At 31.6% G+C, this 13,603-nt stretch overlaps 2 protein-coding genes across 2 annotated transcripts; one reads left to right on the plus strand and one right to left on the minus strand.

Annotated features, from left to right (window-relative positions):
* The first annotated feature begins 1,629 nt into the window (after nucleotides 1-1,629).
* LOC126978190 (uncharacterized) lies at nucleotides 1,630-5,436 on the plus strand. The gene has a single exon (XM_050826964.1). The coding sequence runs from the start codon at nucleotides 1,774-1,776 to the stop codon at nucleotides 2,449-2,451; it is 678 nt and encodes a 225-aa protein (XP_050682921.1). The 5' UTR covers nucleotides 1,630-1,773; the 3' UTR covers nucleotides 2,452-5,436.
* A 3,948-nt stretch (nucleotides 5,437-9,384) lies between these two features.
* LOC126978179 (uncharacterized) lies at nucleotides 9,385-13,429 on the minus strand. The gene is made up of 3 exons (XM_050826947.1): nucleotides 13,249-13,429; nucleotides 12,666-13,170; nucleotides 9,385-11,151 (listed from the first exon to the last, which is right to left on the minus strand). Exons 2-3 carry the CDS (start codon nucleotides 12,983-12,985, stop codon nucleotides 10,551-10,553), a joined length of 921 nt encoding a protein of 306 aa, XP_050682904.1. The 5' UTR covers nucleotides 12,986-13,170; nucleotides 13,249-13,429; the 3' UTR covers nucleotides 9,385-10,550.
* Between the last annotated feature and the right edge of the window lie 174 nt (nucleotides 13,430-13,603).

Genomic DNA, 13,603 nt, shown 5'->3' on the forward strand with positions numbered 1-13,603 from the left:
TCTCAATCTTGGTAAGCTTCGGTCTTCTAACGGTCAAGTGTTTAATTAGACATTAAAGGACAAACAAATATGCTATCATATTTTTAAATCTAAGTCTTGTAAAAAACGTATAATAACAAAGTAAAAACTAATAACTCTTCTTAAGTAACATAGTATTTTAAAAGAAAGGAACATCGTAAAATGAATGTTTTCCTATTCGTATTGGTACGAACGGACCGATTAGATGGCCGGCCAGATCCCCGGACCTTACACCATTAGATTTGTAGCTGTACCTACAACCAATAATATCAATTAATACAAATGTCTACTATCTAACTTGTAACGTAGCATTATAGATCGTAGAAATAGTAATCGTGCATAATAACTGTTATAAGCGTATGCCGAAAGATTCGTTCTGAAAAGAACATTTTATTTTATATAACGTAATATTAGCTCTGATAAGAACCATTTCATAATGCTGTACATCAACTCATAGAATCATACAGATCACCAGTAATAATCTCATCAATAAACGAGCATCGTCACGTTCTCTCGACGATCACAGATATACTCACGTGATCAGTCATATGCTCCGCGTTACACAACCGCACAGCAAGGCCGAGCGGACTCGACTGACGAGTGAAGCGTCGGGACTCGGGGGTCGATCGCTATTCATGCAATTTTAATCAATGAGCAACAGCGTAGGTGCTAAATGCTCATTGACATCGTATGATCGAGGTTCGACGCGAGTTTACACAAACTGCGATACCATTAGTTTTAGAGTGAGATAGAACCCATAATATTGTTCTCAATTCTTATTGAATGAAACGTTTTACTATTGGTTGAAATGTAAGCTTTAGTATTGGTGTGTATTTTCTGAACTTGTAAATATTTTTTAAGTAACAATTGTAATTGGGTAACTAGTTTTAAGGATTTTGTATATATATCATGTAACTTTTTAATAAATCCTGTCTTCCACATATTCCTCACAGTCAAGCTGTTGTTCTATTTAATCACCAAACGCTCAGTCTCTAAAGATTTCTTCTTTTGGGGATACGTGAAAGATATGCTAATCAAAAAGCGATACGAGAACGTGGGCGAGTTACAAACAGAATTGTGCCATATCATATCGAGTATTCACAATAAAATTATAAGGAAGTCAACAGGCAGCGAACTCATTAAAAGATTGGCGATTTGCGTAAAACAAGAGGGATCACATTTTGAGCATTAAATCAATTAATTTACAAAAATATACCCACTTAATTGACTACTTTCTTTTAAAATACTATGTTACTTAAGAAGAGTTATTAGTTCTTGGCCATTCTTTCGACTGGTATCATAAGAGTAGGGGTGTTTTTTTTACATTTAAGTCTGTACGATTCCCAGACGAGGCAAGTATTTTTAGAAAATCTTTGAACGCAGAAGTACTAACTTTTAAAAATAACATAAAGTCTTCTTTCAGTAAAATAGCCTATCTTCGATATTTAAAGTACCTACTTTCCCTTCATGTCCCATAACTTTGGGACACCTGTATATTACCTATGATATGAAGCAGTCAAAATAATTTTGACTGCAGTAATTATTACTGTATACCTACTACGTCTGTATATTAAACAGAATACACATACCTACTACTGAACTTAGAATATTCTAAGTCTAAGGTACTGAAAAAAAGTTACTGACGGTAATTATTTTTATTTTTACACAAGCTAAAAGTTATTTAGAAGTTTAAATAAATAAAATTGTTTTTGTGTAATAATAAATTGAGTTTTTCATTTGAAAGTGTTTTGTAATATGGGATTGGAAAACATGCGTCGCTGGCCTATGTATATTGTGTTTGCGGTGTGTATATTGTTGACCCTTTCACTATTCAATAGTTGGAGTATGGAAAACGAATTACAAAATAAGATTACCGGAATTAGTACACAGTTACAACAATGCTCGAAACAGCAGACTTTGTGCATGGAAGAATCATTAAGATACATTCAACAGCGCGACGGTTTCAACTCTAAAATAAACGAACTCGAAAATAATAAGATTAGAATATCGAATGATTTATCTGATTATAAGGAAAAACTGTCGAAATCAGAAACTAAAGTTAATCGAACACTCGTAGACGTGGAACTATGCAAGACAGAATTACAGTCTTTACAAAACTTGCAGTTGAGTAAGTCAGCAACCTTAGAAACATTGAGATTAGAAAAAGAAACTTTATCTAGTCAATTAGACGAACGTAAATTAAAGATTGATGAGTTGGAAAAAGAAGTTTTAAGGCTGAAAGCATCAATGACCACCAAAAGTGCTCCAAATCCTCAAGTGCCTTCAAAAGTCACACCAGCTGCACAGCCACCAAAGCTGAGTTCATCTCTAAATGCTCCTGTTCATGAACCTGTCCTTGAAGATAATGCTAAAGAAGACATTGAGGATGTGAATGCATTTAATGATGGAAACAACTTTGGACAACAGAAATGATTATGGACAGTAGATGCTAAAACTATAAAACAAATATTCATATAGTGGGTATTGTATGGCATATGTAGTCTGGTGGAATATTTTACATTTCATGTGAATCATATTCTAAAAAAGTAAATATTTTAGATGCTATTTCTATTTTTAATAAATAGCATATTTGGAATTAAGGTCCTTTGCAATAAATAGTGGATGATGTGTCAAGCTATTTGAAGAATGGGATGTATTTTATATATTGTTATGCAGAATTTGTTGTTGAATTTGTGCATAAGTTGAAAATATGTAAATGTTGCTCCTTATCAAAATTCAAGTTTATAAGTTTTTTCAAAATTAAGTGCTATAACTGATTACAAATTGATATTAAAGTTTATGTTGTCCGACCTTTTGGTTTTGTAATAAAATGGTATAGAGTTCATCTGCAAACTTACTGTTAATTGTAAAACTGTGTGTTTATCTGTTGTGGTATTTTAACTGAAATTAAGAATAGATACGTGAAAATATTTATTGATGTAGGTGTTACTTTGCAGAAATCCATAATTATACAAATGATTTGAGTTTTCTTTAGTGTTAATTCCGCTAATGTTGTCTCGACAAAATCTAAAAAAAAGCCGAGATAACATGTCCTGAGGATGCCTCATGTAGAGGCGAAACACGTGTCAAATTGTTTAAAGACAAATATTGGCGGAATTAACACTAAAGAAAACTCAAATCATTTGTATACGTAAAAATATAACTAGCATGACATGCATATTGGAACACAGATTTGTAAGTAATATTAAGTCTGCCTATTATTGTAATTTGTAGTGCATGGACCTTGCGATGTTAACCTGCAGGAATTATAGCAATCATATCACTGTTATTGTGTAATAACATACTGTTGTAACTGATAAGTTATGTTTGTTATAATATAAAGATAACTCACCAGTAAATTAAAACTGGCTATTCAAATAAGACCCAAAACGTAAATTAAACGCATGTTTTTCCTCCTTTTCCATAAAAGAAAAGTAACCCCTACCACACTATTATTGCAATTACAATCTACCACAATTATAAAGTAGTAGAAGTATTAGAAATGATATCAAAAAGTATTCTAAAGGAATCAATTTTGAGAAAATAAATGCATTTAATGCCTTTGATCAATGAAATTGTACATTATTAAATCATACCGGCTCAAAACGTACTAAATGTCAAATGTATAATCATGGCTTTTAGACCAAATAATACGTAAGTACACTACACAGTGTGGTTATTGAAGTTCTATTGTCAAGGTTAGGGTGGCAGGTGCAGTGTGAAATGATTAGGCTATATAACTTCACACTGCATTTGATGTAATAATTATTCATATCATATTGCCCTTAACATGGGTAAATGAATGAAATGGGTATGAGGCACACACAATGGAAAGTGAAAACTAGTAGTCTCCGCAATACCAGAGCTCAAGATATGCTGACTTATATTGTATAAATTGAATTTGATGATTAATGTATTAATGAAGTATATTCTATTTATTATCAGGGATGTCACATCTATATACACTCTGTCACGTTTAATAACTGTTTGTTAAAAAAAGTGATGTTAGACAGGGGATTATGACAGGTTCATAATTTAAAAAACCTACCTTTCTGTAATTATTGTGATCTATTTGAGGGTGACTGGAAGTCATGATATGTAGAGAGGCTTTTTGAAATGGGATTACAATATGACCTTTAATTAGATTTTATTTAATTAATATAATATCACTGCAACTATCACAACTATATCTATGATCAGTATCATAAACATGACAATCATGAACAGTAATTATAATTAGTTTTTTTACTAAATTAATTGTATATTAAGATCATGTTTAACTGTTATTTTATAAGTTTTTTTTTATTATGTACAAGAAGATAAAATAATAGACCATAAGTAATGAATTTGCCAATTCTTTAATATTAATTATTTTAAATTATAATAATTAAAATTGTACAAATACTTTTATTGACATTATTTTATATTTGTAATGCCATTGTGTGCCAGAATATAGATCTGATAATAATTTTCAATTGTTTTTCTTGCTATTAATTTGAACTTACTCTGAGCATGTACTCCATAGCTGACATAATAATTACATATTTTTTTATTAATTAAGTAAGCTTGTAATAGGCAAACAGTGATTAAGTATCAGTAAGTGATAACTATAGTGTACATGCACTAAAGCTATCACTTACTATATAGTTGATGTACCTAAGAAATAAAAAATTTTAGCATTCAGTACTGTATATCTGGGGCATACTTTCTGTTCTATATCTGTTCCTATTTTTTAAAAGTGCTTGTTTGTATATTAATGGGACGTAAAACATTCCATCTGTTTAAGTCTGAGAGTGACAAACACAGTCAGGGGTGTGCAGTCCATATAGGCATTTAGGCAGTGGCTATATTAATAAGAACCTAAATGAATATACCACTGCTATTATTCTATAACCTTAAGGTTTAGCTTACTTATTTTTAAAACAACAAAATTGACATGTCGAGAGTAAATCACATAACCAACCTCTTTGCTATAAATGTGCAATACCTAAATATTATACCATAAACATATCTTGTAGTACGTGTAGTAATACAAGTAGGTACTTGTATCTACAGTGCCTACCTTGCTAGAAAAGTAATGCACACCTCTGAACACAGTGTAGCATGATCATATCACATTTGCTGTATTAAGTTGTTGTGAAGTGCTACAATGGAAATTAAATTGTCATGAACAGTATAGCTGAGATTAATGAATTTCATTCTGAATTCCATTTTCTGCCCATATGTTTGCTGCTATCTTATACTCTATTAAATTCAGAATTGAGCAAAATTCATCTCATTTCAGGATTGCAAGAGCAATAGTTTTTGAGATGTTACTTATAGGCTATTTATATAATATATACTATGATGAGGCCCACTCATTAATAAAACCCAACTACATTACAAACTCTGAAACCAGTAAATTATCTGAGTATTCAATTTGTTTTTTTATTTATTACTAGTTTCACTTGGCGATTCGTTGCAAGCAAGATAAGCTGTATCGTCAGCATAAATGGTAACTTTATCAGAAGTTGGAATGTCGGAGGGGGAAAATATTGTACAAAACAGGGCACAAGACTGATACTTGTGTAACTCCAGCTTTAATTTTGCATACTACCTTATGCAATTTTGAATCTAGTCTTTTTTCGAGATATAATTTGATAGTGGGGTAGAGAGAGTAAGGAAGTTTTACTTTGCAAAAGAGGTCTTTGTGCCACACTATCAAATCCCCTTCTTAACCTTTTCTGCTTCGGCTCTTGCTTTTCTTGTTCAGCTCCTGATAGAAAATTCTTTCTGCACCTTTCCTACCTAGCTAGTAAAATCAGAGGCCTCAACGCCTTTTTTTTGGAAGAGGAGGACAAACGGGTCAGCTGATATTGGACGTTGTACGTTAAGATAAAGTTCTTTCATAACCACAGTGTGGAGGAACGCCACACATCCAGATGGCGGGGATGACATTATCCTAATTTGTGGCGTGTCATGCGAAGGTGGAATTCGGCGACAGGAATCAGTGCGAACAGCTCTTCGGAACACTCCCCGTGATAAATGCGGTAGAAGACACACAATGAAGCGACGTCTACGCAATGCCAAGTCAAGCATCTAGCCGTTCATAGAGTACTGGATCCCCGAGATTTCCGGCAGTTGTACGCTGCATTCGGTGAAATGGTTCGATCACTTAGAGCTGATACTGGGGTGCGCCAGGCTAGAGATGACAGCAATACTCCATATGTGGCCAGATCTGCGCTTTGTAGAGCGTTAGCTCTATTTATGACGCCCAGCCCCTTCCTAACTAAATTGGCTTTTCCTCCCATATGTAGGTACCTAAAATAATATATCATAGTAGGATAATATTTAGGCTAAACTATTGGAATCCAGAAACTTGCAGTAGATAATCATCAAATTTATGGTAGCTCACTTTATGACGGTATTTAAGCAACTGAGTTATCATAAATGCCTACTTATATATGCCGTTTCGCCGCACCCAAATTCGTTAGATTAAATATTTGTATAAAAATTAAGGCAATATATTCTTAACAAATAATCAATTGTTCTTAAATCTAGATTGTATTTGTTTTAAAAGAATACATAGATTTTGTGCTATGAGCAGTATGATAACAGTAGACCAATGACGTTCTATACATATAGACAATGCACCTATGCAATACAAAATCAAAGCCGAAATATGGCATTAATCTAAAATAACACTCATATTATTAAGGAGAAAGTTTTTATGTTTATTTATTGGCACGAGTTTATATCTATTACTTCTTTACGTTTTAAAGGGATTTGGATTTAATAAGTTAAGGTTTAATGAGAGAAACTAATACTCAAATATAATATTTTTAATTACATAAAATAATTAGTTAAACTGGTTATTTAAATGTTGAGTTCCTTGAATTAAATTAAATTTGTCTTTTAGACTTAGATATCTTTTTGGTATATGTAGCGTAAGCGGACATCAACATTTGTTTGTATGACAGCTTTTGTCAAATTTTAAATGCAATTAAATCCAAAAAACTTAAATCCTTTCTTTCCTGTGGTGATATATATATTTATATACTTATTTAGTTTGTAAATTTCTTCACATCTCTCTCTTGCTACCAACTGGCGCCAATTTTCTTTCATTATCTCGTGTACGGGAAAGCTGAAAAATATTAGCTTTTACATATTTGCGATGTAAATAAGTATCAATTATCACTAGGTATCGATACTTCCGTAATAACTTGTAAATAGCACTGGTATGTAAGCGTCCACGTTCTTGTAAGTCGTTCACATTACACAAAGTACAATATTGCGAATAATTGTTTACTAGCCCCCCTATTCATAATAGTCTGCTAACTTAAAGCATTGCTAATTCTCACTCTGTCTTCTTCTATTGACCTAAGTCAGAATGAGAAAATACACTCCTTAGTTTAAAGTTAGCGGACCATTATGAATAAGGGGGTAGGCCTTTAAAAATATTTAACAAATAAACAACCGACTTCAAAAACACTATTCCAAACCAATAGATATAATATATACTAAAAAGTATAAAAATAATTGCGTATTTTTATACAATCTAATTAATAGATCTAATTCTAGTAATATAGAACATAGAAGCACCAGCTTATAAATAAAAAAACAATTATCAAAATCGGTTCATCCAGTCGAAAGTAACAAACATAAAAAAAACATACCGACGAATTGAGAAACTCCGCCTTTTTTTAAATTGTCGGTGAAAAAGAGCGACTATTGTTTTCATTTTTTACTGTGTCCTTTCATCTGTCTCATTCTGACAAGCGGGTCTTGTCTGGGGACTTGTCAATAATTAATAGCATAATATTAAATGAAAAATATTCGTTTTATTAAATTACTTAAGCTTTTTGCATATCAATCTTATATAGATAAAATAACCTTACCGATGATAAGTCTCACCATCTTTTTTTTGAGTCGTTAATGTATTATTTAAGCAATTTTTATATCACACTTAGACTTATTGATTGACACGCAGTTGACACACGACTAAATAGAAAAGTGTGCTTAAATTGTCTTTAAGCACACTTTTGCTGTTCCACTGTCAGACTGCGAATGATATGTCCATATGTATAGAACGTCACTGCAGTAGACACATGTACCAGTGCGGAAACTTCCTACAAACGTTCGAAATGACACATCGACACAAACATGCACATCGACGAGGCCCCTAAGCATTTTTCGCGGTCAATACGAGTCGAGTGTCACGTTGTTATTTGTTTCCGTGATCTTTTTGCCAGCGTATTACGTGGTATACGGCTATTTGTGCTGAAATAGATAGTGCTGTTAAACTGTGAATCCAAGATGGCGGCCGAATGAAATTGACGTTTCTTGCACCATGGGTGTCGTTTTCATGGTTTTTGAGGGTGCTCAAACTGATAGTTCTGTCAAAATGTAAATCCAAGTTGAAGCTACATGAAATTATCAACCATTTTATCATGGGTGTTGTTTTCATGATTCTCCAGGGTGTTGAAGCCGATAATGCTGAACTTTTGAAATAAAATTGTGTGTTGACCGACACTCCCGAAAATCTCAAAAATGATACCCATATTGATTTTATTGAAAATGTCACATCCACCATCTTGGATCTTGAAATGGGTGTAATTAACACTCCCGAAAATCTCGAAAATGATACCCAATTTGTTATTGTAAAAGTCACATCCGCCATCTTGGATCTCAAAATAGATGTCATAGTTGTTATAGACACTCCCGAAAAGCTCGAAAATGATACATTTATTGATTTTATTTTATAAGTCATATCCACCATCTTGTATCTCGAAATAGATGTTAATTATTGTTCTTAATTGACATTCATGAAAACAATAACTGCCCCGTCTAGACATGTTCGTGGGATGACTGCAGAGAAGAGTTTCTTAAGACTGTGGTAGAATTGAAACTTCAACGGACAAAGTTTAAAAACAAATATTTCAAAGTTAATAAAGTCAATAATTAAATGAAAATTTAAAAAAAATCCAAAAACAATATTTCCAAGAAAAACATTCAATAAAATGTTGTTTAAAAATATTAGATAACAGTCATCATGTAGACTATAATATTGCATTATACCTATCATACATACACTATACATAAAAATCTTAGCTTTTTCCTTTTTTACGCTCCGCAACGCCCTTTGAACTTCGTTCCAAAACTATCTCCTTTTTTAAAGTCGGTTAGAAAAAACAACCTGACAACCCTATTGCTTCAATGGAGTGTACGCATGTGTAGGTATTTCATCAACAAGGCTTAGTATCCATACATATTATGTCTCCTGTGGTATGGTGGCATTAAATTTTTCATTAGTCAATCGTTGTTTCAAGTAATCACACTACAAGATTAATATCAGAATCATGTATTTCTACAATAAAACAATTTCAATAATTGTAAATGGTTTAATAACCAAACAGAGAAGACTGGCACTTCAACAACTTGTTAAATTTAAAACTTAAAAAACACTACAAATAAACTTACTTACCTCATATGTATCAAACTTAAAACTTCCAATTTTCTAGAAAGTTCATACTTATTGTTACTGACAAAATTTATTTTCCTCGGATCACTGGAATGCTTATTCTATATCAATATAAGATAAACTTAAAAGGAATTTTAGTTTATTTTTCAATGCACTTTTTAAATTTATTATAAAATATAACTATGCTCCCATGATATAAGTATAAAAGTAATCAAAATATTAAATAATGGTCATTTTTATAGCCTATGTAAAACAATAGAGACTTTTAATCCATTATTTACATGAAAAATAATAATTAAACAAGTGTTATGTAAGTCTTATTTAAAGAATTGTTCATACAATATACATAAATTGTTTTGAAATTATTAAAAATTATTTAAGCTACAATTAAACAAATCATATGTTATTATAAAAAGTTTTAAAAACTTTATATGGGCAGTAAACAGCATACAACTACAAGTAAGAATGTGTAAACATTTTCATGGCATGTTACTTGTCTACCAATCAACAAGAATTCTAAAGGAATCAATTTTGAGAAAATAAATGCCTTTTAATCAGATCTGTAAGAGCAAGCATGTAGCAATACATTCCTCTTTTCTACTTTAGCTCTGTAATATCTATATGAAGTGAATTATTTTGACCACTATTCAACAACTATTCAATATGAGAGCAAATGTATAATATTTTTTTTTGTAATTAAAACAATTCTTGTTAAAAGTCTTACCCAAGATTAAAGATAAACTTTGTGTCAGCTCATAAAATTTAAATCATTTCATCATAATATATTGTATTTTATGCTCTATGAATGCACTAAACCTAGTTATTACACAATAAATGTAAAACCTTCTATTATTATAACATGGTTTTATGAAAATACTAACAACTAAACAACTAGCCTATGAACATAACAATAGTATTTTGAATACAATTAAACCTTTTTAAAGAACTAAAGTTAAAACATATCTTAACAATAATGAAAATCTGCATGCAACAACAAATACAGACTCTAGTGAAAAGTCTCATTCAATTAACTCAGCATTTGTTCCTTGCAGTCTGGCCTTCCTGGCAGATTTTATGAATTTTTTTCTTTTTCCACTTCTTCAAAAGCAGCCAGTAAATTACGCCTGCACTTACTTTCACCGCTATAACTGATTCCCCAAATTATGAATTCACCCAGATTCAATGGATCCTCGGAATAACTAATTTGCAGTTTACATTTTCGCTCCCATTTTACATTTTCGACATTTGACCACTTGTCACCACTTCTCACTCTTGTGAATTCCACAAATCCATTACATTCCACAGCTTGTTTGGGCAACTGTGCAGTCAATGCATCATGAGATCGGTTTGAATCACTGCTACTAGTTGATGGTAGACAGTCACCCTGCCCACATTCCTTATTTGGTGGTGTAATAATTGTGTTATGTCTTTTTACAATGCTGTCACCATTACCATTTACTTCTTTGTAGAGATTCCCCTGTGGTGTGATTTGTGGGCTGATTGTCTCAACAACAGATGATTTGGACTTTTTCTTATCAGATCCATTGTACTCTTCATCTGGTTTACAGCCAGGTGCCCATTCAGGGCTGGTACATCTTGATTGTAAAAAGCGCCTCTTTCCAAGACATGAGAATTTTATTTCAGGTGATTCAGAGTTAACTGTTCCAACTTTTCTGAAAATTCATTTAAAATAATTAACAAAAATTTTTGAGTTCTGAAGGATATAATAACTGTTGTTTCTTATTTTTGAAGTTCAACATCTTTAGATGCAACTTGAAGGTAACTCAAATCTTTTATATAAGTATTATTAAGTTTTACTTCAATCACATGTAGAAATTACATGCAGACTCTTTTTTTCTTGTAATATATATTAAATATTATGTATAATAAAATTTATTTTTCTTTGTAACCAACACATTGATAATAATTATGAGTGCCTTTGTAGTAAGCCTGATCATTACAAAACTTAGCATACAAGAATGTGTCATATTAGCTAGATCAGAACAATCTTGTAATTGAGAAAAAAAATCCAATGCCTGGAAAAGACATGAATATATAATTAACATATGGCTGCCAAACCTATGGTCTGACTAAAAACATTATTTAAAACTAAGAACATGTCAAAGGGCTGTTGTACAAAGTGTGACATACAGAAAGAGAGAAAAGTACAGGGAAAATAAGGTGCAATCAAAGTGGAAGAAATATTACAAAAGAAAAATATGATTGAAATGGCAATGGACAGGACATTTTATGGGTTGGACTTAGTATCCCATAAAAATATTGTAGTTGATAGAGCTTTAGTACATAATTCAAATGACTCTTATTACAAGGTAATGCATGGTTTTCAACAAAATAACGAAATAAATTCTAACCTAAAACGGGTCAATCACGTAAATAAAACTGTAGGTGAGAGCTGTCATGGCGCCAGAAATGAAAAACAGTAAAATGAAACTTAAAAAACAGTCTGGGATAGATTATAATTTTTAGCTAAAAAACTAGAACCCAGAGTTGTAAAGCCAGTAAAAAAACAATAGTGAGTTTTCTTATATTTCCTTTAATATTTTCCTATTATGATTATACTTTCTGTTTCTATCATAGTGGCATGAATATTTATATTTTTTTTTATATATTATTATTCATGTGTTTTACACATCTAGAGGTTGTAATTTTTTTTCGTTTTTTTTTTTCTTGTTATCTGTCCATTACCTTGTAATAAGATTAGTAGCACTATTATCATGGACCAAAGATCTATCAAATATAATTTATAAATATTTGTTAGGTTAGGTTATGTTAGAACAGTTAAAACAATGAATTGGTCCACGGCAGAGGCCTGCGAGTGTCAGAAACCAGTTCTAGGTGGTTCCCCTTCTTTCCACCCCATAAAAATTTCATAATTTGAGGTTAGGTTATAATGATGTTTTCTCTGGAATGGTGCATTACCTTGTAATTAGAGTGGTTGCATTATAATCGTGGATTAAAGCTCTATCAATTGCAATATTTTTTACCTCATAATTCGTGCTACAGGATACCAAGTTAATAGAAAAAAAATGGAAACAACTCATGAGATAATATTACAATATTTACCAAATATATATCTACTTAAACATCAATTACAAGTTGGCTGTCATAGGAAATTTCTGAACTAGAACCAAAAAAACTTAATTTTTCAAGATGCTTCAATACTCACTTTGGTGTAATGTGTCGAAAATGTATCCTATCAACATCCTTTACAGATGTTAGAAAGTGTTTTGAATGTTGCATGTGTTCTCGTAAGAAGCCAATTACTTTCTTTTTGGTCCTCACAGTGCGTCCAAACCATTCCAATCTTACATCATCAGCTAAGTATAGTCCAGTTTTTTGTATTTCATTTTCAAACAAATTTTTGTACCAAGTTATAAATCCTTGAGCATTGTTTGGTGTTTTCTTTCGGTGGGCATTGTTTTTGAAGGATATAAATTTAGTATTATATTGGCTAATACGTTTTGGAGGCGTTTTTGGGCTAGACATTTCCAATTAATTATTAGAGAAGGTATGTATCACCTCTTCTACACATTGAGGTTTACTGGCTTTTTCCAATTTCAAATAGTGTAAACGCTCCTTGCTTTGCTCAATGTATGTAGTTATCGACAAATTAACTTCCAATAATTCTTTATGTAATTCAGCAATATTTTTATTGTTTGTAAATATTTTACCTGCAAAAAAATAAGACGTAAAGAAAATGTCATAAAAACAAAAGAGTAAGAGAATTTCTAATTTTGAAATTGACTCACGCAAAGATTTTGATGATTCTAAGGCTAAATAATCTCTGTTTACATCGTCATATTTTGTTGAATTCATTTTACATTCGATTCAAAATAAAATTCAAGCCTCTACAAAAGGCGTTGAAATTAAACAAAAAACTTCGATGAACATGAACTTAAAATTTTTTCAAAGTTTGAACCAAAGAGAATTTAAACACTACTATGAACCAAGGAGAATTTAAACAATGTTTGAACTTTGAATTTCAAAAAGCACACTTCAACGTTTTCATTGAGATTTGAAGTCACTATCACACCACAGATACAGAACAATAATTATGCTTTCTCAAAACTTTCATTTAAAAATTATGTGTGCAACCGCGCGCCT

The sequence above is a fragment of the Leptidea sinapis genome, chromosome 47, assembly GCF_905404315.1.
Source record: "Leptidea sinapis chromosome 47, ilLepSina1.1, whole genome shotgun sequence".
In the NCBI taxonomy this organism is placed as follows: domain Eukaryota; kingdom Metazoa; phylum Arthropoda; class Insecta; order Lepidoptera; family Pieridae; genus Leptidea; species Leptidea sinapis.

Coding starts and splice junctions, on each gene's coding strand:
- LOC126978190 (XM_050826964.1), top strand. CDS start 1,774: ATGGGATTGGAAAACATGCGTCGCTGGCCTATGTATATTGTGTTTGCG.
- LOC126978179 (XM_050826947.1), bottom strand. CDS start 12,985: ATGTCTAGCCCAAAAACGCCTCCAAAACGTATTAGCCAATATAATACT. Junction 11,152..12,665: donor TTTCGACACATTACACCAAA/GTGAGTATTGAA, acceptor ATGAATTTTCAG/AAAAGTTGGAACAGTTAACT.